Genomic DNA, 24,431 nt, shown 5'->3' with positions numbered 1-24,431 from the left:
ATGAGGAAAGTCCCAGCTCCCCTCCCTGGCATCTCCATATAGTGCTGAGAGAGAGACTCCTGCCTGCAACTTTGGAGAAGCCGCTGCCAGTCTGGGTAAACAATACTGAGCTAGATGGACCAAGGGTCTGACTCAGTAGAAGACAGCTTCCTATGTTCCCAAGCTGTTCACAACACCAATACCTTTAGAAATGATCAAGTGATACCACAATTCAGTATAAAAATCCAGCTTTAATACAGATTTTCCCAATTCATTCAAACATTTGAAAAAAACCAAGAAACAAGGGTGTGTGGTGGGGAGATAAATCAAGGCAGGGATGGGTTTCCATTCATTTCAGTATATTTACAACATTAACATGATACATTATGTACATTTGCATCCGGATATCAGATTGAGTCAGTCGATTCACAACACTTAAAATAAAATAGATAAATTAAGGAAACAAAACTCACATCTATATTCTCACTACTTAATTTTGCAAGCAAGTGGCATTTTGAGGCATTTTCTAAAACACCCTTTTCAAACAAATAAGCACATTTCCCCTGCATTATGAATTATTCAATTTTGGTCTTGCATTCAGTTCCCCAACCTATAACCTGGACCAACCAAGGGGGGAATTTAAAAAAACAGAAAACCAGAGCAAGACCAGCACAGGTGTGTATAAATATTTCAGCCATCTTTGCCTTTCATAGGGCATTAAGCATTACAAAATCTACAGTCACCATCAGAAACACAGAGTTTGCCAGTTCCAAGAACAACAGAATCAGGCATGTTACTACTTTTTCAATGACTATAGCCATAAGCAAATGTTCAAGTTGATATTATGTATACCCAACTGGAAAGAGAACATCTACTATAGGGCCATATTTTTACAAAATTATTATAGGTAGTATCTGAAATAGGCAAATATATATTAGTAATGGAATCAAAAATATTGGACATCATTTCTGGTTCCGTTAACATTTCACACATTTCAGACGCTCATTATAATATTCGCTTTTGTAAAAATATGGCCTTATAATAGGCAATGTTATCTTGCCAGCGGGTATATAGAACATCAACTTGAAAGTTTGCTTACAGCTACAGTCATTGAAAAAAAAAAGTGGTAACATGCCCGATTGCTTTACCCTTGGAATTGTCCTAAAGATAGCCCGGAAAAAGGAATCCTACCTTCCTACCCTGAGCCATTGCTCTCCCTTCTTGTCCACCTGGAGTGCATATTACCCAGCTCTTCTCTCCAATGTTTTCTGTTCCTCACCAATCCTACAGGATTGGAGCCTCCATAGTGTTAAAATATATCCAATCAGTCACTGCTGACCCTTATATTTTTCACTCCCAGCCCCGCATATCCCAAAACAGAAAGCAGAGTTCAACCCTGCATGCTAAAAGCAACTCTTATAGTTGGGGTTCTCAAACTTGGCTCCCTAGATGTTGCTGGACTACAATTCCCATCATCCCCATCAGCGATTGTGGCTGGTGATGATGGGAATTGAGGTCCATCATCATCTGGGGACCCAAGTTTGAGAACTCCTGCTTATACCAATAAAGCAGCTCTAAAGAACCTCGGCAGACAGAGAGGAAGGAAAGCGCTATAGTGCTCCCTATATTTAAATATATATCCGAATTTTTAACAAAGTCATACGTTAAGGCACATTGTGGCAATGCCAATCTGACCCACAAGGGGGCAGAAAAAAGTTTCACACACACACACAAACACAAACACCTCTCTACCTACCAGTGTCCCCTGTAAGAGGGAATCCCAGATGTTGTTGACTACATCTCCCAGCATCCCCAGCCAAAGCCCACTGCAGCTGGGGATGCTGAGAGCTGTAGTCAACAGCATCTGGGATTCTCTGTTACAGGGAACACTGCTACCTACATCTATTCAGTTCTTCTATTTTAAAAAAGTGTGGCGGGGGGAGAAACAGGGACAAATGGAAAGTGCAGCCAGTGTTTCAAGTCTGTTTGGTCCACGGTGCCCCAACCTGCAGAGCGTCCCCCCCCCCCCCACCCACACCGTCATACGATGTCTGAAAGCATTTACCTGGGCTGGAACCCTATGATCATTCTGAACCCTATGGAGAGCCTCCCCATACATCCCAGCATGCCATGCTCAGGATGCGGTCATTCAGCAAGCTCTCTAGGACCCAAACTTGGAGACAACTAGAACTTGCAGCATTTCACAGGGGTCTAAGATGTGCTCCATGAAAGCTCCATCGAGTTTCCAATAGCCATCTCCTTTAATTTACATATACTCTTTGCTTAAGAGGATACCCAGAAGCTCAAGATCAGCATTCCCTGTAACAGGGAATCTCACATGCTGTTGACTACAGCTCCCAGCATCCCCGGCCAAAGCTCACTGGAGCCGAGGATGCTGGGAACTGTAGTCAACAGCATCTGGGCTTCTCTGTTACAGGGAACACCGCTCAAGATCCAGCCTTAGAGCAGGGGGAGCAGTTTATTGCAGCAGGGGGATGATGGGAGTTGTAGTTCAGCAACAGCTGGAGAGCCATGGTTGCCTATGCCTTAGAGCAGGAATTACCAAGCTGTGGTCCTCCGGATGCTGCGGAACTACAACTCCCATCAGCTACAATAAATAGTTGGGGAACACTTGCCTTAGAGGATACCCAGAATCTCAAGATTCAGCTTGGCTTTTAGAAGGCAAGCCAGCCAGGGATTTGGAATATTGAGATCTGACACTCCTCTCCCATGCAAACCCACCCACCTGCACCCATAGCAGGAACAGACCTGCCTTTAGCTATCCACTACCCAACAGGGTGCAATCCTGCAGGCAGTTAGGCATGCATAATCTGCAACTATTTCAGCAAGTCCTGCATAATAAGTCACGAAACCTCAGTAACACAGTCTCATCTTTGGGTCTAAGTGTTCATCGCATAAAGGCAACTGTGTGAGTTTACGCAACTTAAAGGCCAATGGTGTCTTTATTTTTTAAGGACTTGCATTTTTCTGCCTGGACAGCAACACTTGTTGGACCAGATGGCACCAGTGCCGAAAATACAAATCTTTAAAACTAGTCCATGAAGTGAAGAGATCTGCACACAGCTCCACTCTGCCAATTATTCAGGCACTTATCCACTCAAAAAAAGGGAAGAGACTTAAATCCAAAAGGACATTCGTAGACAGCAGGTTAACACAATGCAGTGGGTGAATGCTAAAGGTTCTTTCTAAAAAAAAGTGTCATGTGACTTCAGAACAGTCCTCCCTATAAGAAGGAATCCCAGATGTTGACTACAGCTCCCAGCATCCCCAGTTGCATTGGGCTTTGGCTGGGGATGCTGGGAGCTGTAGTCAACAACATCTGGGATCCCCTCTTACAGGGAACACTGCTTACAAATGAGTTTCAAGGGTTGGAGGAGGAGTCTGTGGATAAAGTATACAGTTCATGTTCTTCCAGGCACAACCTCAAGACTTTTTAAAAGTGGCAGATTGCGGTAGGGGCAGTGTGACCCAGAGAGAGAGAGAGAAAACATCAGTCACAAGCAGTTCGCTGTAACAGGGCTTGCCCAATGTTGACTACAACTCCTATAATCCCCAGCCAAATACTACTGCAGCCAGGGATGCTGGGAGTTGTAGCCAATATCTGGCAAGCCCCGTTACAGAGAACACTGGTCACTTGCCAGTCTATATGTTTGACTGCAGCACTTCATAGTTCACTGTTCAATTAAAAGTGAAACTCACCATTAAGAAAATTTTTAAGATCAAACTACTAAAAGCAAGCACAGATCAAAGCCTATGGATAGGATGCATTTAGCAAACAAAACATCGGATATCTTTGTCTGTCTTCAGGACAGCAATGGCAGCAAATGATGATTCTTCTAAAGAGGATGTTCCTCTACTGCAGGGATTCTCCGCGTTGAGTCCCCAGATGTTATTGGACTTCAACTCCCATAATCCCCAACCAAAGGCCACTGGGCTGGGGATTATGGGAGCCGAAGTCCAATAATGTCTGAGGACACAACATTGAGAATCCCTGTTCTACTGCATCAGACATGCTGGCTAGCAAGACTTTGAGGAACAAACATTAGAGGTTCCCTCCACAGAGTGAAGCCAGCTGACCATGAGAAGGAAACAACAACAGCAAAAGCAGAAGGAGGTCACAGATGCTGGCTAGACAAGTTTAGTCCTAAAACCGCAGAACCCCACCACATACCACCCAATCTCCAGAAACACAACAGAGTGTAGCCACTTGGGTTTCCAATGGACAGCCTCTTCCCTGCATTCTGCCAACTGGTGAGCACTGCAGTCCCATTTCGTAGGTGGCACACCCATCACGCCTTGCCTCAAGCAGCCCGCACAGAGGTAGGGCATGTTGTGGGAGAGCCAGCCCCCTTGAAGGTGAAGCCACACCTGGAAACAGGTTCATGCTACAATAACCGCCAGCCCATCTCTGGAGATGGAGCGGGGAGAAAGTTCTCAAGCTGGCAACTGTCCATCTTTGGGGCCATGGATGACAAAATCAGACAAGCCAATTGTTCCAGACAGCAGCAAAAGGGGAGAAGTATGGGAGAGAACAAGATACGCAGAGTTCCTTTCACATCATGTGGGAATCTCTTCAACCCCCGCTCGACAGAACCAGAGACAGAACATGGGAGACTGGATCGCACCATCACTGCAGCAGTCTATACACCTGTTTTCTGCTTGATCCAGTCCCGTAGCTGAGACACCCGTGTGTAGACTCCGGGCTTGTTCCGTCGGGCACAGCCATCTCCCCAGCTCACCACGCCAGCCAGAAACATCCTGTCATTGTCTTCTATGCTGGCCAGTGGTCCCCCAGAATCTCCCTGAAGAGCAGCAAGAGAGCAGGTTAGAGAGAGTTGTTTGGGCCCCTCCAAAGATGCCTCTCCAAAAGGCCTTGTATCCCAAAGGTTATTTGAGCCAGCACTAATCTGGTCTCCATTATGCACGGGAGAGTCCAGTTTGCCTTTGGCCATTGTGGTTGGGGATGATGGAAGTTGTAGACCAACATCACCTGGGGATTGGGAAGGATTTTGGAGTGAAGAGCTGGTTTGCCTTGCCTTGGGATGGGCAGATACATGCAGCCTGCGGCCCTCCAGATGTTGCTCAACTACAACTCCCAGCATCCCTAGCTGCAATTTACTGTGGCGGGGTATGCTGGGAGTTGTAGTTCAGCAACATCTGGAGGGCCACAGGTTGGGGAAGCCTGCATGTAAGATATTCCCCTTAGGTAGAAGGGGATGTATGTCAGTGGTAACAGCATCTGATTGCATGCAGAATATTCCAGGTTCAATGCCTGGCATCTCCAGATAGAGCTGGGAAAGACTCCTGCCTGAAACCTTGGAGAAGCTGCTACCATTCAGTGTTAACCAGGCCTGCTCAACTTTGCCACCCCCAGCTGTTTTTGGACTACAACTCCCATAATCCCCAGTTGCAGGGGCCAATAGCCAGGAATTTTGGGAGTTGTAGTCCAATATCTGCAGAAGGGCTGAAGTTGGACAGCCCACTTCTAAGCAATCAGTATGAAAACATGATATGGTCTCAAAACAAACAGAAAAATTGCAAAACAAGCCGCAAAACCATTGACAGCAGCGAGACACCAATAAAATGATCTGAAATGCCATGAAAAGGATGAGAGGACAGAAAAGACTTTGTCTGGAGCCTTAGCAGAGATCGTGCCAGCTCAGGAAGGAGAGAACTCCAAAAGTTGGGGACCACCACCAAAAAGGCTCTGTCTCTGATCAACAGTCAGCTGACATGGTACAGTAGAGGATTGTCTTTGAGACAGTGTCCTTTTCAGGTGCTGGTTGAGCCTCTTTCAGCAAACTGGTTGGACAAATGCAAAATTGTCCATTGAGGAGGCAAGCAGATATTAAGAGGGAGACAAAGCAGGGCTGTGGAGAGTAGGCTGTAGTACAACTGGTAGGGCTGAGGAAAGAGGGGAAAGGCCCGCAAGGGAGACCAATCAGCAGGACCAGGCAGCAGCAGAGCAGGAATCAAAATCCTTGAGCTGTAAAGAGTGGCTGTGGAGAGACTCCTGACAGGGAGGGGAATGTTTCTATCAAAGGCAGTGACCAATCACAGAGGATAGGGGGCGAAGCAAGGCAGACAGTGGGTAAATTCACTGGGGCCAAAACGAGGCAGAATTGCAGAACCATTTCCCTCCCAAGAGCTCCAGAAGACTGCAAGGGCTCCTACCTGGCAGGCGTCGATCCCTCCTGTCAGGATCCCCACACACATCATGCGTTCCGACATCGCATTGGTCAGCAGCGAGTTGCACATGGTTTGGTTGATCATCCGGATTTCTGCTTTCTGCAAAATGGTGGCACCCGTACCTGCCAAAGGTAGTCACAGCAATGAGCAGGGGACTCTGTGAAGCCAGAAAGCTGCATGCGGTGAACTGTATGCAGGATGAATCCTTACTTCTGGGTTTTTGCAAATAATCCCTTGGCTCAGGGATGACTCCAAGGGGTAGCAAGGGGTAGTGGGTGCTACCTCCAAACCTTGCCCGCTTCTCTTTCTACCAGAATAGAATGAGACAGCAAAGTAACTTGAGGACAATACAGTCGTTATATTTTATGTCCTATAGCTTGAATTAATGAATTGAAAAGGCTTCTGTTGTTTAAGGAAGCCTCATTCACTCACTCCTCCACCCCAAGACAGGGTCCAGAAGCCAATGCAGCCAGGGAAGTAGGCGACTCCTTCAGCCTCCCAGGAGCCAGGCTAGCCCCTTCACTTCCTTGCAGGCCAGGAAGTAGGCTGGGTGAGGACCATGTGGGCAGGAGTGGAGCACCTGGTCATTTCCCCTGCAGATTGCAGCTGGCCTGGTGCTCACTGCTCTCTCCACCCCAGTCTTTCCTGCCACATGGTCTTCTTGAGCAGGAAGAGAAAACTAGCCTGGAAAGCAGACGGGAAGGCTTGTGCTAAGCCAGTCCTTTCTAAGAGGAATCTAGCTCATTTTCTGCATTTTGAAAACTTCAACATGAAGTTTGAAAGTGTCAAGCAAGTTTCATTAATCAAGGTCAACAAACAAATATTAGTCACCTTACTTAATAGAAGTAAGTATATATACTTATAGAATTTAATGTATAGCAAAGCCCTCGCTCCCCTTATAACAGTCTTTGCCACCCTCGCTCCCCCCAAATAGTGGTTCTCCATTTGTGGCACGCACCGTAGTTTGGATCATGTGCACTAATCTGAGCTGTTTGTGTTCAATTTGCAAAGGTTTCCAATTTGTGCCAGTGTTGGGAGCTACAACAAATCATATATGCATATATGTGTCCATTGAAAAAAAAAAAAGCCATACCATCAGAATGCAGCCCTGTTTCAGGCAGAATTCCTTCCCTTTCCCCAAAATGCAGGACTGGCTCTGTTCTGTCACTCATGAGTTCCTAACCTTGCATCCCCAGACATTGTTGAACTACGTCCTATCATCCACAAGGCCATTGTGGCTGGGGATAATGGGAGTTGCAGTCCAACAATATTTGAGGACCCACATTTGAGAATCCCTACACTAGTGGATAGCTGAAAGTGGAGATGCCCCTACAGACTCACACCCAAAGCATGAGTACAATTGTGCATTCTAGTATAAATATATTCAGTCAGTGGGAGAAAGATTAACCATAGATAGCTACAGATACACACACACACACGCTTCAGTAAATTATTTTTATCTGGGGTTAAGCTTTCAAAGACACATCTGTTCTGTTCACCTATGGGTTTCTAAACTTCAGTTTCCAGATAATGTGGGACTACCATCATTCCTAGCCACAATGGCCAAAGGGGCCATTGGAGTTGCAGTCCAACATCTGAGGACCCCAAGATCAGGAGTCCCTGCCCCTAAGCCCTTTCCACTTGGATCAAACCCCCACCTGGCCCACTTTACCTGCTTCTTGAGTGGCTCCCCACCCCGTCACCCAGAGATATTTGCCAGCAGGGAACTCATGGGTGATGTCAGGCAGGCAGATGGGCTGGATGTAGTTGGTGAGAGTGACGGGGCTATCCAGTTCTAACACAGCGAGGTCATAGTCAAAAGTAAAGTCATTGAAGCTTGGGTGGCGAATGATCTGTTTGATGCCCCGTTGCTGGACATTCTTGTTGCTCCGGTCACTCTGGTCGTGAAGGCCCATGTATGCCGTCCATATCTTGGCATCCGAATACCTGCAGGAAGATGACATGTTTGGGGAGGGGCTGAGACTCAGTGGCAAAGCAGCTGCCTTACATGCCGGAGATCATCCAAGTAGGACTGGGAAAGACTCCTGCCTGAAATCTAGGAGATCCACTGCCAGTCAGTGTAGAGACAACATTGAGCAAGGGCTCAGAATTATTCCTGTATTGGGGATGAGGCCATAACGCCACCAGTTGCAGGGGAGCAACAGCAGGAGAGAGGGCATGCCCTCACCTCTTGCCTGTGGGCTCCCCAGAGGCATCTGGTGAGCCTCTAAGAACATAAGAACTTCAGAACAGCCCTGCTGGATGGGGCCCAAGGCCTACCTAGTCCAGCATCCTGTCTCGCACAGTGGCCCACCAGATGCCGCTGGAAGCCACAGGCAGGAATGGAGGGCGTGCCCTCTCTCCTGCTGTTACTCCCCTGCAACTGGTACTCAGAGGCATCCTGCCTCTGAGGCTGGAGGTGGCTCTGTGTGAATCTGGATGCTGGACTAGATAGGCCTTCTTGGGCCTGATCCAGCAGGGCTGTTCTTAAGTTCTCAGTGGTGGTAGAGATCCCTGGCGGCCTCTCCAGGAAGGGCACAGAACCATTCTTGCCCAAAACCATGGAGAGCTATTGCCAGTCAATGTAGACAATACCGAGCTGGATGAACCAAGGTCCTGACGACTCAGTATCTTAAAATACAAGATACCCCAACAAAGTTTGAGTAATTCTTACAGCCCTATAAAGGCAGGATTATTATTATCCCCAAAGAGCAGGGAGAGCTGAGATTTATTCATTTATGCGCCACTTTTTCTCCAAGGAGGCCGGAGCAGTGCACATGATTGTGTTTATCGCCACAACAACCCTGTGAGGCAGGTTAGGCAGAGAGAGAAGTGACGGGCCCAGAGTCACTCAGTGAGTGTCATGGCCGAACAGAGATTTGAACCCGCGTCTACTTGGTCCTAGTCCAACACTCTAACCACTAAGTTACACTGGCTCTGGTGGCTTCCATCAAGTAGCCTCCTACCCACCGGGCAGGGGACTCGAACCAGGGACTTTCTGGTTCACAGCTCGGTCTGTTAACTATGCTATAGCCAAGTCAAAGGTCAGGCTGAGTTAGAATTACAGAATCAAACAGGGAGAGGCAATGGAGATTGTCAGTCTCTCTGATGCGGAGAAATCCCATATCTACCAACCTGATGGGGTTTTCATCCTGAAAGCAGTGCCCTGCCGACACTAGCCACTTCTCGGAGATCAAGGAGGCTCCGCAGGTGTGACCCCGACTACTGACGTGTAGACTGACCTGCCAGGGCCACTCCCCCACCTCAGAGTTCAGCCCTCCAACAATGCGGGACTTCTTGCTCAAGAAGCGCCTTCCGCAGTCTGGAAGGAGAGAGAGATATTCAGAGGCCCAAGAAGAGAAGAGAGTAAGTTTGTGACCTGGGATCCCCCTGTAACACCCTCCATCACCTTCTGGGGAAAGACACCACCAGTGTTCCTCGTGATAGGGATTCCCAGATGTGGTTGACTACAATGTCCATAATCCCCAGTGGCCAGTGTAGCTGGGGATTATGGGAGTCATAGTCAACATCACCTGGGAATTCCTGTTACTGGGAACATTGGACCCCCCACTCGTGGGTTTGCCTCATGGGAAACAGAGGGAAGGAAGTTCTGTGCAGCTCTTTTAGGACAGAGAACTCTCTTCTTCTTCCATATAAACCACTTTGAAACATTTATTGAAATGCAATGCATAAATACTCACAGCAGAAGTAATTTTATAGCAACTTTAGGGTCTCAGGACATATAACTGCACCATGGTATCCCATAATATAGAAAAAGTGCATGCGCGTGTGCACAAGTGCGTGCATGTGCACTGTATGTGCAGAAGTGTGTGAATGTGTGTGCGTGCACATAAAGGTGTGCGTGCGTGCACAAGTCTGTGCGAATGCATACATGCACGTGCTGTGTGTGCATAAATGTGTGCGCGTGCATAAATGTGTTCGTGTGCGTGCATATAAATGTATGCATGCGCATGCATGAGCATGGGTATGTATAAATGTGTGCGTATGTATGTATGTATAAATGTGTGCATGTCCACACACGCCCACGTGTGCATGTGTCTGTATAAATGTTTTCATGTGCATGCATGTGCGTGTACGTGTGTGTAAATGTGTGTGTGCTCATGCATGTGTGTATAAATGTGTGTGTGCATGTATACATGTGTGCATGTTCGTGCGCACGCATATGTACAAGTGTCTGTGTGAGCACGCATGTGAATAAGTGTGTGTACAAATGTGTGCATTTGCGTGTGAGTGTGTATAAATGCTTGCATGCACGTGAGCCTGTGCATGTTTATAAATGTGCTCTTGCACATGTGCATGTGCGCATGCACGTCTCTGTGTATAAATGTGTCCGTGTGCATTTAAATGTGTGCATGTGTTTACATATGCATGTGTATAAATTTGTGCATGTTCATATGCATAAATGTGTGTGTGCATGTGTGTGTATAAACGTTTGCTTGTGTCTATGTGTGTTTCCGACTGTTGCTGGACTACAACTCCCATCACCCCCTGCTGCAATTCCCATCATAACCCTGCTCCACAGGCTCATTTCTCAGCCAAAAGCCTCCCACCTCCTCCCAAAAACCCAACAGCGATAACCACGACTCACTGCAGTTGTCTTCATCTGAATTATCACTGCAGTCCGCTGTCCCATCACATTCTGGGTTTGTCTTGCTTACACACAAGCCATTGCGGCATTTGTAGGTGTATTGTTGGCAATGGACTGTCTTTGCTGTGAGACAAGCACAGAGGAGAGGTCTGAGCACCAGGAAAAAAATTGCACAAAAGGCTCAGAGTGGGATTTCTGTTCGGGGAGGACTATGCAGGAGAGACCGATGGAAGCAGAGGACACGGAGAGGCTTTGACTCTCTCGTCGATCACTGCATCCTTTGGAGAGTGGATAGCACTCTTCAGAAGATGCAATGCTAGAGGGGAAGGATCCTCTCTAAAGGATACCGTGCTATAGGCTGAGGGTCTACGGGTGTGCATGAATCGTTTTTTGTGATACGATTCACCAAATCGAACCGCAAAAAGCGATTCATGCACACCCCTAGACACTCAGCCTATAGCACAGTATCCTTTGGAGAGGATCCTTGCCCTCTCGTATCCGCTAGCTAATCGAATAGCAAAAACACTGAATTGATTCGTTGAACCAGCCAGCCACAGCCTCTGCAACCACCTCTGCAAATACTGCAGACAGCAACTGCCTAGATTTTCAGACAACCACATAGCTGACTTCAGGAAAATGGACACAGATCCCATCCCGTACTGCACGGCATTCCTTCCCTTTTTGTAGGAAAGGAACTCAAAGGGGGGAAATCTGTGTTAGCATTCCAAAGTCTTGGGCACTAAGGTTCCTACCGGTGTTGTTGCACTTTCTCTCGTCGCTCCCATCGCCACAGTCATCCTTGCCGTTGCATTTCTGGACCCCCGGGATACATTTTCCATTGTTGCATTTAAATTGAGTCTCAGGGCATACTGATGAGAACAGAGAGAGAAGCTGCAGGTTAGCAGGACTCAAGCAGGGTGGCCCACTTGCGGTTCTCCAACTGTTGCGGGACAATTCCCATCACCCCCCGCTGTAATAAACTGCAGCGGGGGCTGATGGGCGTTGTAGTCCAGCAGCAGCTGGAGAGCCTCAGGTGGGCCATTGAAGGTGTTCAGGGTTGGTCCCAGGGATGGGAAAGGCAGACCCAAGCCAAGCGATTCCATAAGACCCCGGCCAAAGACTGCACAGCTCAGACAGGTCACTCACGGCACTGCAGTTCATCGCTGTTGTCCCCACAGTCATTCACGCCGTCACAAAGCCAGAATTTTGGTTTGCACCAGCCGTTGTTGCATCGGAACTGCTTCTCGGTACAAGCTGAGGAAGGAGGTGGAGAAGAAGAGGTTAGAGGATCTCTTCCGATGCCTTCATCTTCCAAGATTTGGTAAAAGAGAGCCTTGAAGGACTCGAAGGTAGTGCCAGGATCCAGAACTGATACTGAGTCCTGGCCTTGGTCTATCTAACTCAGTACTGTCTGCACTGAATGGCAGCAGCTGTCTAAGGTCTCAGGCACGAGTCTTTTCCAGCCCGACCTGGAGATGCTGCCAGGGATTGAACCTGGGACCTTCTGCATGCAAGCACATGCTCTCCCACTGAAGAGGAATCTCTTACAGCAGATGGTGCTTACATGCCGTCACCCATCCAAAGGCAAACCTGGCAATAAAGCAACTCCTATATTCCTATGGCCACAGAGCATGATTTTGATTTACTTTTAACAGCACAGGGTACACACAGTCCTGTTTTCTTAATGCCCATGCCCCTTTTGAGATGCAAGAGAAGGAAGGAGGAGGACTCACTGCAATTGCGTTCGTCGCTGCCATCCGGACAGTCAAACCAGCCATCACAGTGCAACTTTTTCTCAATACAACGGCCGGTGCTGCAGGTGAATCTGCCTGGACAAGCTAGAGGTCAGCAATTGGGGAGAGGAGAGGTTAGTTTCATCGCTAGTCAAGAGCTCCACTTGTGCTCCCATACTCCTGGAGAGCGAGCATCAGAACTCCCAAAAGCGTTCTGCTGCTGGACTGGCACATCTTGAAGCTTCTGCTAACTGGAACATTTGCCAAATGAGCAAAGAGCCACCTTTTAAAGTGGTGTTAATCTTCTATTTAGCAGCGGGGTGGGGGAGAAACTGTCCCTACCCATCCCCAGCACAGCACCCCTCCAGTGGCTGTTGCTGGTGTGTTCCTTATGTCTCTTTTTAGACTGTGAACCCTTTGGTGACAGGGAACCATCTTCTATATTTATCTTTCTGTGTAAACTGCTTTGAGAACTTCTCTTTTTTGAAAGCAGTGTGCAAATATTTGTTCTAGTCATCATAGGCTACTGTGGGTACAGCCATTAAGTTTCTCTAATCCTTCTATAAAGCCAACTAAGCCAGAGAGCATCACCACACCTGGGGTCTTTTGGCAAAGGGTGGTACAGCAGTGTAAAAATAAATAGTGAAAGTGAAAATGAAGACATTTGTTGTCATTCCTGAATGTACTGCTAGTCAATTTCACTGAGTGGTCTGCATTCTAACTTCTCTTCATTCTCTGATTAATGTTATTAACCTCTGTTGTGTCCCTCCCCATACTCCCCCGCCCCACGGTATGTCCTCATAGGAAAGGTGCTCCAACCTGCTTCAAAAAGCCCATCCCTTGGCATTTCTACTTACGGTCGGTTGAATCAAACGACAGGAACTCCGCCGAGAAGCCTGTGTCCACGTGGGAACGGTCCGAATGGAAGTTGACAGTAATCGTGTTCATCGAACTCTTTACCACAAACTTTTCACGCCACCCACAATACCTGAAAGGGGACACATGAGGTCAGACGACAGTCAAATACAGGGTTTCCCTCTTGACCCATGTATCATTATTATTTTTTAAAAAATCAGAGCCTGCCCTTCAGTTCTGTAAGCCACTCTTCATCATAATAGTGGTGAGAACAGAACAGAACAGAACAGAACTTTATTATGGTCACAGGCCACTATACAAGAAATACAAACAATGCATCATGTAAATACAATTTAACAAGAAGAGAGAAATATATAAACTACTTATGAAATGCATTGCTAAAGATCAGATCGAGTTTTGAAGACTATAACACAAAACCTGGCCACTATATTAATATTTTTTTCATCTGGGTTAAGTAATAAAAACTTCAAATAAAAACCATCAGAGTGTCCTAAAACGGAGTTATGATTGCTGTTGGAAGGTGGAAGGCTCAGACTCTGCCTGCTCAGCCCAAGTTGTTGCAACTAAGGAGCTACTTTAAAATTACCAAACAACTGAGTCATTGGGGATAAATTTCCTACAGCATATTGTCCATTCAAAACACGAAGTGGGGAATATGTATTTTTTGATTTTGTGTGAAGAGGAACAGTATGCATTCTTCTTTCGAATGTACTTCACTCCTTTTTATGGCACCATGCACTTCTCCAAATATAAGCGGTCAGATTTTTTAAAAGTTAATATATTGGAGCTCTCAAAAGAAGTGGTTGAAATTTTAGAAGGTTTGTAAATATTTTCCACCTTGTGAGCAACCAGCAAGCTCGAAATTTCCATCATGGCATCAACATTCCAAGACCCGTTACCCCAATGGATCATAGCCTTGGTTGACTGAAGTTTCCCAATCTAGGCCTTGGTTCTTACTTTTCCTTGTTGATTTCAACATAGTCCTTGGTGCAGCGATCAACTGTAACTCCAGGCTCCACAAGGTAGAAGTCGTTGAAACGCACCTTCACATTCTTCTCTTTGGGAACCTGAGAACAAGGTGGAGAGGGGAGAAAGAAAAGAGAGGCAGTGGTACCATTCCAAAAGCAGTCTCCAAGCTACATTAGCAACAATGAAGCTGCAAAAGCAATCAAGCCTCCTAGTTGGAGTGGATTGCAGTGCGCATATCTCCCATCTTCAACCACCTGCACTGGCTTCCTGTTCACAACATCCGCACATAGGAAGCTGCCTTATGCCGAGTCAGACCCTTGGTCTATCTAGCTCAGAGCATTGTCTACACTGACCTGCAGCAGCTCTCCAGAGTATCATACCAGGCATCTTTCCTAGCCAGACCTGCAAATGTCAGGGACTGATTCTGGGACCTTCTGCAAGCAATGCATGGACTCTATCATTGGGTTATGGGCCCATCCTCCAATGGTTTCTGGGCTTGGTCTGAAGTATTGGTTAGGGCAGGAGTTCTCAAATTTGGGTCTCTAGATTATGTTGGACTAAAACTCCCATCATGCCCAAACACGATGGCTGAAGGGATGATGGAAGTTATAGTCTGGAGCTGGGGGACCCAACTCCGAGAACTCCTCAGTTGGGGCTTGTAAGTCCCTAAGTGGCTTGAGCCCTGAATATCTCATGGATCACCTCTTCCCATAAATTCCTCTCCAATTAAACTGAATGTGCATTACAATGCAGCTTTTCTCAGAATAAGCACCAGACAGACAGATCCAGAGCTTTCTGTTGGAGAAAGCATTTTACTAATGGACTATCTTCAGCTCAGGATAATAAGTATGGGGGGGGAAGTCCATAGAGGATGCATGTTGAGGAACAAGGCAAGCCTAGGCAGATCCTGGAAACAAGGGCCAAAATCCTCATCAGCCAAGGACCAGAAAATGAAGGCTGGTTGCTCACCTGCATAGTCCAACCACACTAATTCATATCTCATCACTGTCATCATCATGCTAGCTACCAAGATTGACCTCCATTCTATTTCTTGCACGAATATTCTGATCCAGAAATTACTACCCACAGCTGTGAAAAGGTTGAGTGAGCCTTCAATAAATTACTATATCTTGGCCCACATTCTTATTAATTGCTCTTGGAGAATGGCATGTATTAAATCTAATTCATGGCATGGTTGTGGTGGGAGTTATGAACTTGCCATTTTGTTTGCCACCCCATTTCCAATTCTTTAGAGATCAATTTGATAATACTATTAACATGAGGCCTAGAAACACACATTTAAAAATTCTCTATAGGTAGAACACAAAAATAAAAGCCAAAATTCTTAGAACACTAGCCAGAGCCTTCTGATGACATACACATGAAATAGGACCTGCCTGTGGAATAAGTCCTTGATGCAAAATATTTTCAGATTTAAGCAATACGCCACACATCTTCATATACTCTCTTTCATCTCTAGATACCACGTTGCAGATCTAGAAGTAAACTAGGAGTGGGGCCTTTGCGATCCGTTTCTTACCTCTATGCGCCACGTGCAGTTCATAACAGCAGGATAGTGGCCGGGGTAATAAGGGGTGGTGAAAACTCCAGATGTTCCTCTCAAAACCCCACCGCAGACTGGAATAAAAGGAAAACCAAATTAACCCCACTTCTGTGCTTCGGGACGAGCAGGTAGGAAAGTGAGACACACACAGAGCAGCCTATAATGAGGTTAAGCCAGTCTCTGGGAGGAACCAGATTTACTCAAAGGCACAGATTTAACCCAGGAGACCAATTAAGCCTCACCTGTTCACATCTGTTCTCCTGTTCAAACCCACCTAATTCCTGCCCATCTCTCATTAGCAGGCATCATTAAAGCGAGGAGCAGGGTCGGGGGGTGGGGGGTAGATGCTGTTTATTACCAGTCCTTTTGAAGATGAGAAAGAAACCCACACCTTAGGTCCCTTCCCATGCACAGAAGTCGCATCCTCAATATACTGTCCACAATAGTTGTCTTCCCCAGGCCATCCCCACCTTCTCTCGCCCCTTAAGACAGGGTTCCTCAACCTTGGGCCCCCAGATGTTGTTGGACTACATCTCCCAGAAACCCCAGACATGGCCTTTGTGGCTGGGGATTCTGGGAGTTGTAGTCCAACAACATCTGGGGGCCCAAGATTGAGGAACCCTGCCTTAAGAGAATGGCCCCCACGCCCTCTTCTTACTTTTCAGCTTTGGCATCTGGAAGAACTCGGCCTTGAACCCGGGATGCCGCCCGACAGCATCGGTGCTCAACATGACCAGCATGACGTTTTTGGAAGATACGAAGGTCAGATTGTACGATGGATCGTAGCTGCCGCATAGCCTGGGAGGAGGGGAGAAGAGAAACGTGGAGAGAGTCAATCGTCAGATGCAACCATGGTGGCAACCAGTGCTCCCTGTAACGGGGATTGCCAGATGTTGTTGACTCCAACTCCCATAATCCCCAGCCAAATGCCTTTGCAGCTGGGCATACTGGGAACTGTAGTCAACAACATCTGGGAATTCCTGTTAAGAATCTAAGAAAAGCCCTGCTGGATCAGGCCCAAGGCCCATCTAGTCCAGCATCCTGCTTCATACAGTGGCCCACCAGATGCCTCTGAAAAGCCCACAAGCAAGAGATGAAGGCATGCCCTCTCTCCTCCTTTGCTCCCCTGCAACTGGTATGTTGTTGCAGTTGTTGCCACGCAACAGGTATTGAGAGGCATCTTGACTCTGAATGGCAAGAAGGTGGGGACAGGCATAAGTTAGACACAGCAGACCTACTTCACCAATTCATGGGGCTCCCCTGGGCTGAGTGAGTCATACACCTTCACAAAGTCGTTCCCTGCATTGCACGGCTCCACATCAAAGGTCGTGAAGGTCAGGCTAATGATGGAGTCTGCATCGGCTCTCAGCACCCACAGGCAGTTGGCATTGGAAGGGTAAGGGCTGTTGGGAAATCCCGGCGTGGTGAACCTGGTGACTTCTCCTGCTTTGGCATGCAAGGCGTAGCGGCAGCTGTCTACCCGGGCAGAAGGAAAACAAGAAAGAGGAAGGTCTCAGAGGAGAGAGTGCTAAAGCATCGAAGATTCAGTGAACACATTCGCCAGCAGAGGAGGAGCAGATGGACAGCCCTAAGCAGAGTTTAAAGAGCCTAACAACGGAATCACACACATGGAATCAGTTGTGTAGATCAAGGGTTGTTGGAGCTGCAATGCTGTGTAGCCTTGATCTATACAACTGAAATTGCCGAAGGCCATTGTGGCTGGAGATTGTGGGAAGAGCAGAAGGTTCCAAGCACCCTCCCTGGCTTCTCCAAGACAGGGCTGAGAGAGATTCCTGCCTGCAACCTTGGAGAAGCCGCTGCCAGTCTGTGAAAACAATACTGAGCAACATAGACCAATGGTCTGACTCAGTATATGGCAGTTTCCTATGACGACAGGTGCTGTGGTTCAACAACATCTAGGCACCCAAGCTTGAGTCTCCCCAATATAGACCCCAATGCATTTCATTCAAATAGCTCTTCATCAGAGGACTGTATCTATTATAATCATTGAGAATTCCAAGTGGAAATACTGTCTCTAAAGCTGTCCTTTTAAAAATCAGCCACAGATTAAATGACTTCAGTATTAAACAGGACTACTAATGGGCCAGTGAGACACTGAAACCAAATGAAACACTGCACCCAAGCTTCACATGTTTTTCAAAACACAAGTTAGACTTTTTGAATTCCAAACATAACTGTTGAAGCACGCTTTGAAAGGTGCACTTGAGTCTTATCAACAAAAAAGATAAAGGCAATACTACTACTACTATATCAACTCGACAGATTCAAATACCTTACCCGGAACAATAATAACAACCAATGTCTCTAAAATCCAGTGCTTAAAAAAAGAAAAAAAATTGTTTTCTTTCCCTTAAAAAGGTATACATGTATGATACTTTGGACATGGTTTAATATATTAGGGGACCACAAGAGTGCAGAGACAAAAACAGATCAAGCAAGCTTGAAATCTGCTTACTTGTTTCTTCAAAACAAAAACACAAGCACAAAAACAACCTTTACTCCAACATAATTCAGAATGTTGTAAAGGGATTTATTTTTAGATTTGGTGAACAGAAATTTGGCAACTGGATTTGGACAGGAGGATCTGTTTAGAATTTTTTCTCCCCATATTACTTTGATAGGGAAACGAGAGAAAGAAAGAGTTGCTTATTTTTGCTGACTCGGGTTGTTTTTTTTTTTTAAGTGGCTAGTCCTTAACAATTTAGTACAGCTTTTCTCCTGTAGATTGAAGCTCCTGTCCCAAAGTGAAGAGAAGGAACAGATCCTATTATTCAGAATGCCCATTTGTTGATATAAATCTAAAAACCAACTGAAAATTACTTACTGTCCCGTGAAGCCTTAATTGCCTCAGGATCAGAAGCTACAAGAAAGAGGAAAACATTTATTAGTAGTGTGCTAATTCAGTCTTTGCAGACAGGCTGCTTCCTCTAGGGACACATTTAAATGTAAAAGTGGTGCTTCTTCCCTATTTTGATGCAAGAGTTGCGTGAGAATCCCTCAGCAAAAGCAAGCAAGTCATTATGACTCAAACTACAACTATTTCATTAGGAAAGATTTCTCATAAATCCACCGGATGCTTCAAACAAAATTGTGCTCCCATTTATAAACACTGGAGGCTCCATCAGAAAGCCTTCCATCACAGATTACTTTGTCAGTGGCCCAAAGAATGATAGTTGCAGGGAAGCTTCAGAAATGAAGTTGTTATTTTTTTGTTTTCCTGGTGCAGGACATTTCCCCCGCCACAGATAAAAGCACATTTGTAATCATTACTTAGCATATTTATATACCATCCCAAACTCGCATCTCGTGTCTTATAAAACATAAATTAAAACATTAAACGTTAGAACAATAACATTTTATACATCTAATTAAACGCCTACATGAATAAATGTGGCTTCATAGCCCTTTCAAAAGTTGTCAAAGATGGAGAGGTTCATATTTCTGCAGGGAGGGCACTTCAAAGCCTTGGGGTGGCAACGGAGAAGGCCTGTTCCCAAGTAGCCACCAGACGAGCTGGTGGCAACTGCAGATGAACCTCTCCTGATGATCTCAAAAGGCAACAGGGCTCATGACAGAGAAAGCTGTTCAGGAATCAGTTAGGATTCCGTTTAGGAAAAGTTCAGGAATCAGTTAGGATTAAGTTTAGGGCTTTATATGTTATAACCAACACTTTGTATTTTGCTCAGAAACATATCAGTAGCCAGTGTAATTGTCTTAATATAGGTGTAATATGGTCTCTTCAAGCTGTTCTGGAGACCAATGTGGCCGCTGAATTTTGTGCCAGTTCCTGCATACAATACAATCACTCTTTCCTCAAATGGCTCTATCCACCCCCAGCACAGCACCTCTCCAGTGGCTGTTGCTGGTGTCCATCTTATGTTTCATTTTTAGATGGTGACCCCTTTGGGGACAGGGAACCATCTTATTTAATTAATGTATTTATCTCTACGTAAACTGCTTTGAGAACTTTTGTTGAAAAGTGGTACAGTATATACATATTCGGCGTATCCGTAACCCAAGGAGCAAGACCACTCCACGACTAAGTTCCAGCATTAAGCACGTCTTAAGTCCCTGCTCTATCAAGTGCTCCAGTTCCAAAGCCAGAGAGTGGGTTGTCCTTTCAATCAGAGAGAGACTAGAACTGTACTACCTACACTATGATACCTCTAGCAAGGCAAGAGCAACCATTCCAATTCATTCCAGTTCTAGTCTCTCTCTAATACAAACATTGAATTCTCCCTGGCATGTAAGCGACTTTGCAAACTTCTTTGTTGAAGAGCAGCATATAAAAGTTTCTAAACCATACAAGAAGTTCAAAATACAAGGACACCATATGCAGCATACTGCACAGTAGTTTAAGGCTAGTGCCCAAGTGTGAGTCCCCAGATATTGTCAGACTAAAACTCCCATGAGGGTGATGCGAGTTGTAGACCAACATCTGGAGACCTAAGGCTGAGGGAAGAGAGCTGGTCTTCTGGTAGCAAGCATGACTTGTCCCCTTAGCTAAGCAGGGTCTGCATTGGTTGGGGAAAAAAGGGAGACTAGAAGTGTTTGCACTGTAAGATATTCTCCAGAGGGGATGGAGCTGCTCTGGGAAGAGCAGAAGGTTCCAAGTTCCTTCCCTGGCAGCATCTCCAAGATAGGGTTGAGAGAGATTCCTGCTTGCAACCTTGGAGAAGCTGCTGCCAATCTGTGCAGACAATACTGAGCTAGATGGACCAATGGTCTGACTCAGTATACGGCAGCTCCCTATGTTCCTAACCCCTGCCCAAGTGTGCATGCAGTTATACGCATGGGCACTAGAGACACAGGAAGCTACTTTCTACTGAGTCCGGCCATTGGTCCATCTAACCTAGTATTGTCTACACTGATTGGCAGCAGCTCTCCAAGGTTTCAGACAGGATCCGTAGCACAACTTGGAGATACCAGGGATTGAACCTGGGATCTTCTTCACGCAAGCAAATGCTCTACCACCGAGCTGCAGCCCATCCACGAAGGCAGGGGTACACTGCCAAGGGGCAACCTCGGCTCTCCAGCTGTCGCTGAACTACAACTCCCATCATCCCCAGCCACAAGGGGAGTTGTAGTTCAACAATAGCTGGAGAGCCAAGATGGCCTTCAGCTTACAGCCGACAGTCCTCGCATATAGACACCCACCCAAATGCAGACCAGGGTAGATCCTGCTTAGCAAAGGGGACAATTCACACTCACTGCCACAAGGCCAGCTTTCCTCCCCAGAGATGTAGCCACCCTCCACTGTCTAGGGAGCAGGTTGAATCCAGAAGAATGGCAACTCCAGTACAGTACGTCAACCTTTCAAGAAGGCACCCCCAAAGTATAAAATTAAGGGTAGTCATTTACTAGGCAGAGATATGAGGGAAAGGGGCAAAAGGATAAGGACTCCCCCTTGGCAGGCCAAGGAGGAAGGAGAGAGAGGCAGAAGAGAAACTCACGGAAAGCAACGACCGACTCCACTCGCAACTCTGGATTTCGTGACTTCTGTGTCACTGCTTGATTCACAGCCCCGATGTTTGCCATGGCCTTGTCAAGGTTGTTCGCCTTATACCCCGGGACACTGAATTCTGACCAATAATAAGCAATGATGCCCTCACTGCATGAGAAGAAGCACAAACAATCAATAACTTCTCATGACAGTTCAGCTCCCTTGTGGTTTAAAAATGTCAGCAGCAAGTGCATTGCTCTGGTGACACATGAACCACGTGCAAGAAAACACAGTATTTATGTAACATATGAATCGGATGAAATACTTTTTTCTGTCATTAGGTGTCACTATTTGTAATCTGCCCCTTATGCTAATGCTGCATTCTATAATACGGCACTCTGGCACTAGGTGTCTATCTGCATAACTCATTTTGCTCTTAAGGACTAGTACCATTTTGCAGCCAAAAGCCAAAATAAAAAACTATCTATCTATCTATCTATCTATCTATCTATATATCTATATATACACACACTTCCTTACAAAGTGGTGATGAATATCTGATTAAACTTAGGTAATCCTCCATAGGAAAAAAAGACTTACACTTGCAAACTGACTTTAGGAATAAGAAAAATTGTTTAAAAGGCGCATGTAACTTTCCCTCCTAAAGTCTTATCAATTTTGAGTTCTATATAACACAACTCAAAATTGATCAGTCTATAGAAGAAAACCTGAGAGAACAACAAAATCTGCAGGATAGCCCAGAAAGGGACAGAGACCAGAGAACGACTAGTCACACAACTATATAACCACTCCACAGACGGGGCTGACCACCAGATTAACTTCAAAGGGTCTACTCATGAGTAACTCAGCCTGGTGGTCAGCCTACATATCTCATTAGTCCAAAGTCTTCCAAACCTAATATAAGAGATTGTTAATTAGAATAGGCATGTTTGGATCAAGGATCTAGACCAGGGAAGTAGAAACAACAAGTGATTCTGTACTCGAGTTGCACAACTTCGTCCCTGCAGCTGTTTTTGGACTACAACTCCCATCATCCTCAGCCACAGTGGCCAATAGTGAGGGGAGTTGTAGTCCAACATCTGCAGGAGGGCCAAAGTTGTGCAGCCCTGGTAGGTAGGTAGGTTTTATTTCGCTCATTGACCAGTACAAGCAGCCCTGTTCTGTACTATAGAATTGTCACTGATGGCATCCATAAGCATAATAATGTTTGAAATTTGCTTAAATAAATGGGGGTTAAGAAGAGTAACTAGGTATAACACTTGATACTTGCAGGAGAGCGGGGGAACCAGGAACACTGACATCAATTGACTCCCATCCCTTCACCCTCATTACAGTTTTAACATCTCCGACTAGGATTGCTCTCACTTCAAACAGTTTTCAAGATCTGTCACGCACCTGAATCCCGTGATCTCTGTCTCCTTGTGGAAAGGACCAACATTCTTATCATTTTTATAGATATCTATGAGCTAGAAAGAAATTCAGAATAAACATGGGAACCGACACATTTCGAGCAGAGAATGACCCCCTACCTTCCGACTTGCACACACATCCCTCTCTCATTTTTGGCACCAGTCCCTGGTGTGCCATACCATTATTTGTGTCACAGATGGACCAAATTGGCTGCTGCTATGGAAGCTAGACATGGCTACTGTGTGTTCCCATTATCCATCATAACAAACACACATTTATATACCTTTTGGGGAGTCCTCGAGGCAGAACTGATTGCCGCGGGGAAATGCCACAAGCTCCAGGGCAGGGGCTTCCCCACCCGAGTCTTGTAGGGATGTCCCGCTCAGGCAGGGGAAGAAATAGACACCAGAACACCCGCATGGAGGCATTGTCACTGGCCCAAGCAGGGAGGTATGGTCTCGCCTTGGAGAAGTGGCTGCCAGTCTGTGAAGACAATCCTGAGCTCGATAGACCAATGGTCTGACTCAGTATATGGCAGCTTCCTATGTTCCTATAACCTGAAAAGCTGCCCCGGTGAGAAACTCTGAGGCCACCTCAACCTTTTGGCAGAGTAGAAAGCAGATGGCCATACTGAGAGCCTGACAATGCCGGGTTTTGACAACAGTTCCCAAAGCAGTTTCTATAGAGAAAACAACCATAGCTCACCATGGCTGCTTTGAAATTCCTTACCATTTCTTTTACTTTGCTGGAAAGAGCAGCAAATTCAGGGGAGTTGGAATTCTCGAAAGCATCAATGAATCGAGTGCCTGTCAGTCTTAGGTGGCCATTGTAGAGCCTCTGAATGGAGGCATTCCGATCTGGAAAAAACCATTGGAGAAAAGAGGAAGACCAACATGCTGAACAGGATATATTCCTACACCACAGGACCAGAAGTGCGTGGAATGAATGAATCCCAGGTAACTTAATTTGGACGCAACATTTCTGCTCCTATTAGTGGGTTCAGTTACTTGGTTCTCCATTAAAAAGTCCAAGCAGCCTAAAGTTCTTGGTTACACTCAAGTTCTTATTTTTCTAAAGGAGATTCCCATTACAGCTCCCAAAGTAAATTTTAAGACAGATACTTCTAATCCAATTTCAAATATGTTTGGGCAATTTTAACAGAGATCTACACTTTTGGCTTAGCTTTTTCAGGTGATCCCATAAGCCGTGGAAAGATGGTTCACAGGTACTTCCCACTGCCAATTCATTGAACAGAAGGATATCTAGGATCTTAGTGGCATGTCCTCCTCTTCCAAAGGGAATCATTTTCTCATACCTTTTGCTGCAATAATCATTGTTGTTGAAAAGCAATATATATATAAATATTTTAATATGTATATATTGCTTTATACATAGCATCCAATAATACAAGGAACTTCTTTTGCTCACATCCATCCTTTGCAACTCTTGCCTTCCCATTTCCTCCTTTCTCTTTCATTGTTTTCTGCCTTGCTGAAGCTTAGATATTTAGCTCTTTGAACAACAGCCTGTTTATTTGTGTGTATGCACATGGTATTTAAGCAAAAAGTTAAACATTTGTTCAGGAAAAGTTAAAAT

At 45.9% G+C, this 24,431-nt stretch overlaps 1 protein-coding gene across 1 annotated transcript in view; it reads right to left on the bottom strand.

Moving 5' to 3' along the window:
- Nucleotides 1-210: 210 nt before the first annotated feature.
- The window catches only part of ST14 (ST14 transmembrane serine protease matriptase), a 39,274-nt gene continuing 15,053 nt past the window's right edge, over nucleotides 211-24,431 (bottom strand). The window contains exons 3-19 of the mRNA XM_053270304.1: nucleotides 23,565-23,692; nucleotides 22,821-22,891; nucleotides 21,415-21,572; nucleotides 18,786-18,821; nucleotides 17,179-17,416; nucleotides 16,599-16,738; nucleotides 15,917-16,014; nucleotides 14,365-14,474; nucleotides 13,389-13,519; nucleotides 12,532-12,636; nucleotides 11,945-12,052; nucleotides 11,551-11,667; nucleotides 10,799-10,921; nucleotides 9,325-9,511; nucleotides 7,862-8,136; nucleotides 6,175-6,311; nucleotides 211-4,802 (exon numbers count right to left, since the gene is read on the bottom strand). Coding sequence (XP_053126279.1) covers nucleotides 4,641-4,802; nucleotides 6,175-6,311; nucleotides 7,862-8,136; nucleotides 9,325-9,511; nucleotides 10,799-10,921; nucleotides 11,551-11,667; nucleotides 11,945-12,052; nucleotides 12,532-12,636; nucleotides 13,389-13,519; nucleotides 14,365-14,474; nucleotides 15,917-16,014; nucleotides 16,599-16,738; nucleotides 17,179-17,416; nucleotides 18,786-18,821; nucleotides 21,415-21,572; nucleotides 22,821-22,891; nucleotides 23,565-23,692 — 2,324 coding nt within the window. The 3' untranslated portion in view covers nucleotides 211-4,640. The remainder of the gene's footprint in view (nucleotides 4,803-6,174; nucleotides 6,312-7,861; nucleotides 8,137-9,324; nucleotides 9,512-10,798; nucleotides 10,922-11,550; nucleotides 11,668-11,944; nucleotides 12,053-12,531; nucleotides 12,637-13,388; nucleotides 13,520-14,364; nucleotides 14,475-15,916; nucleotides 16,015-16,598; nucleotides 16,739-17,178; nucleotides 17,417-18,785; nucleotides 18,822-21,414; nucleotides 21,573-22,820; nucleotides 22,892-23,564; nucleotides 23,693-24,431) is intronic.

The sequence above is a fragment of the Hemicordylus capensis genome, chromosome 8 (genome assembly GCF_027244095.1).
Source record: "Hemicordylus capensis ecotype Gifberg chromosome 8, rHemCap1.1.pri, whole genome shotgun sequence".
Classification (NCBI taxonomy): Eukaryota; Metazoa; Chordata; class Lepidosauria; order Squamata; family Cordylidae; genus Hemicordylus; species Hemicordylus capensis.
The sequence above is the reverse complement of the archived record's forward strand: the minus strand, read 5'-3'. Positions and strand labels throughout refer to the sequence as shown.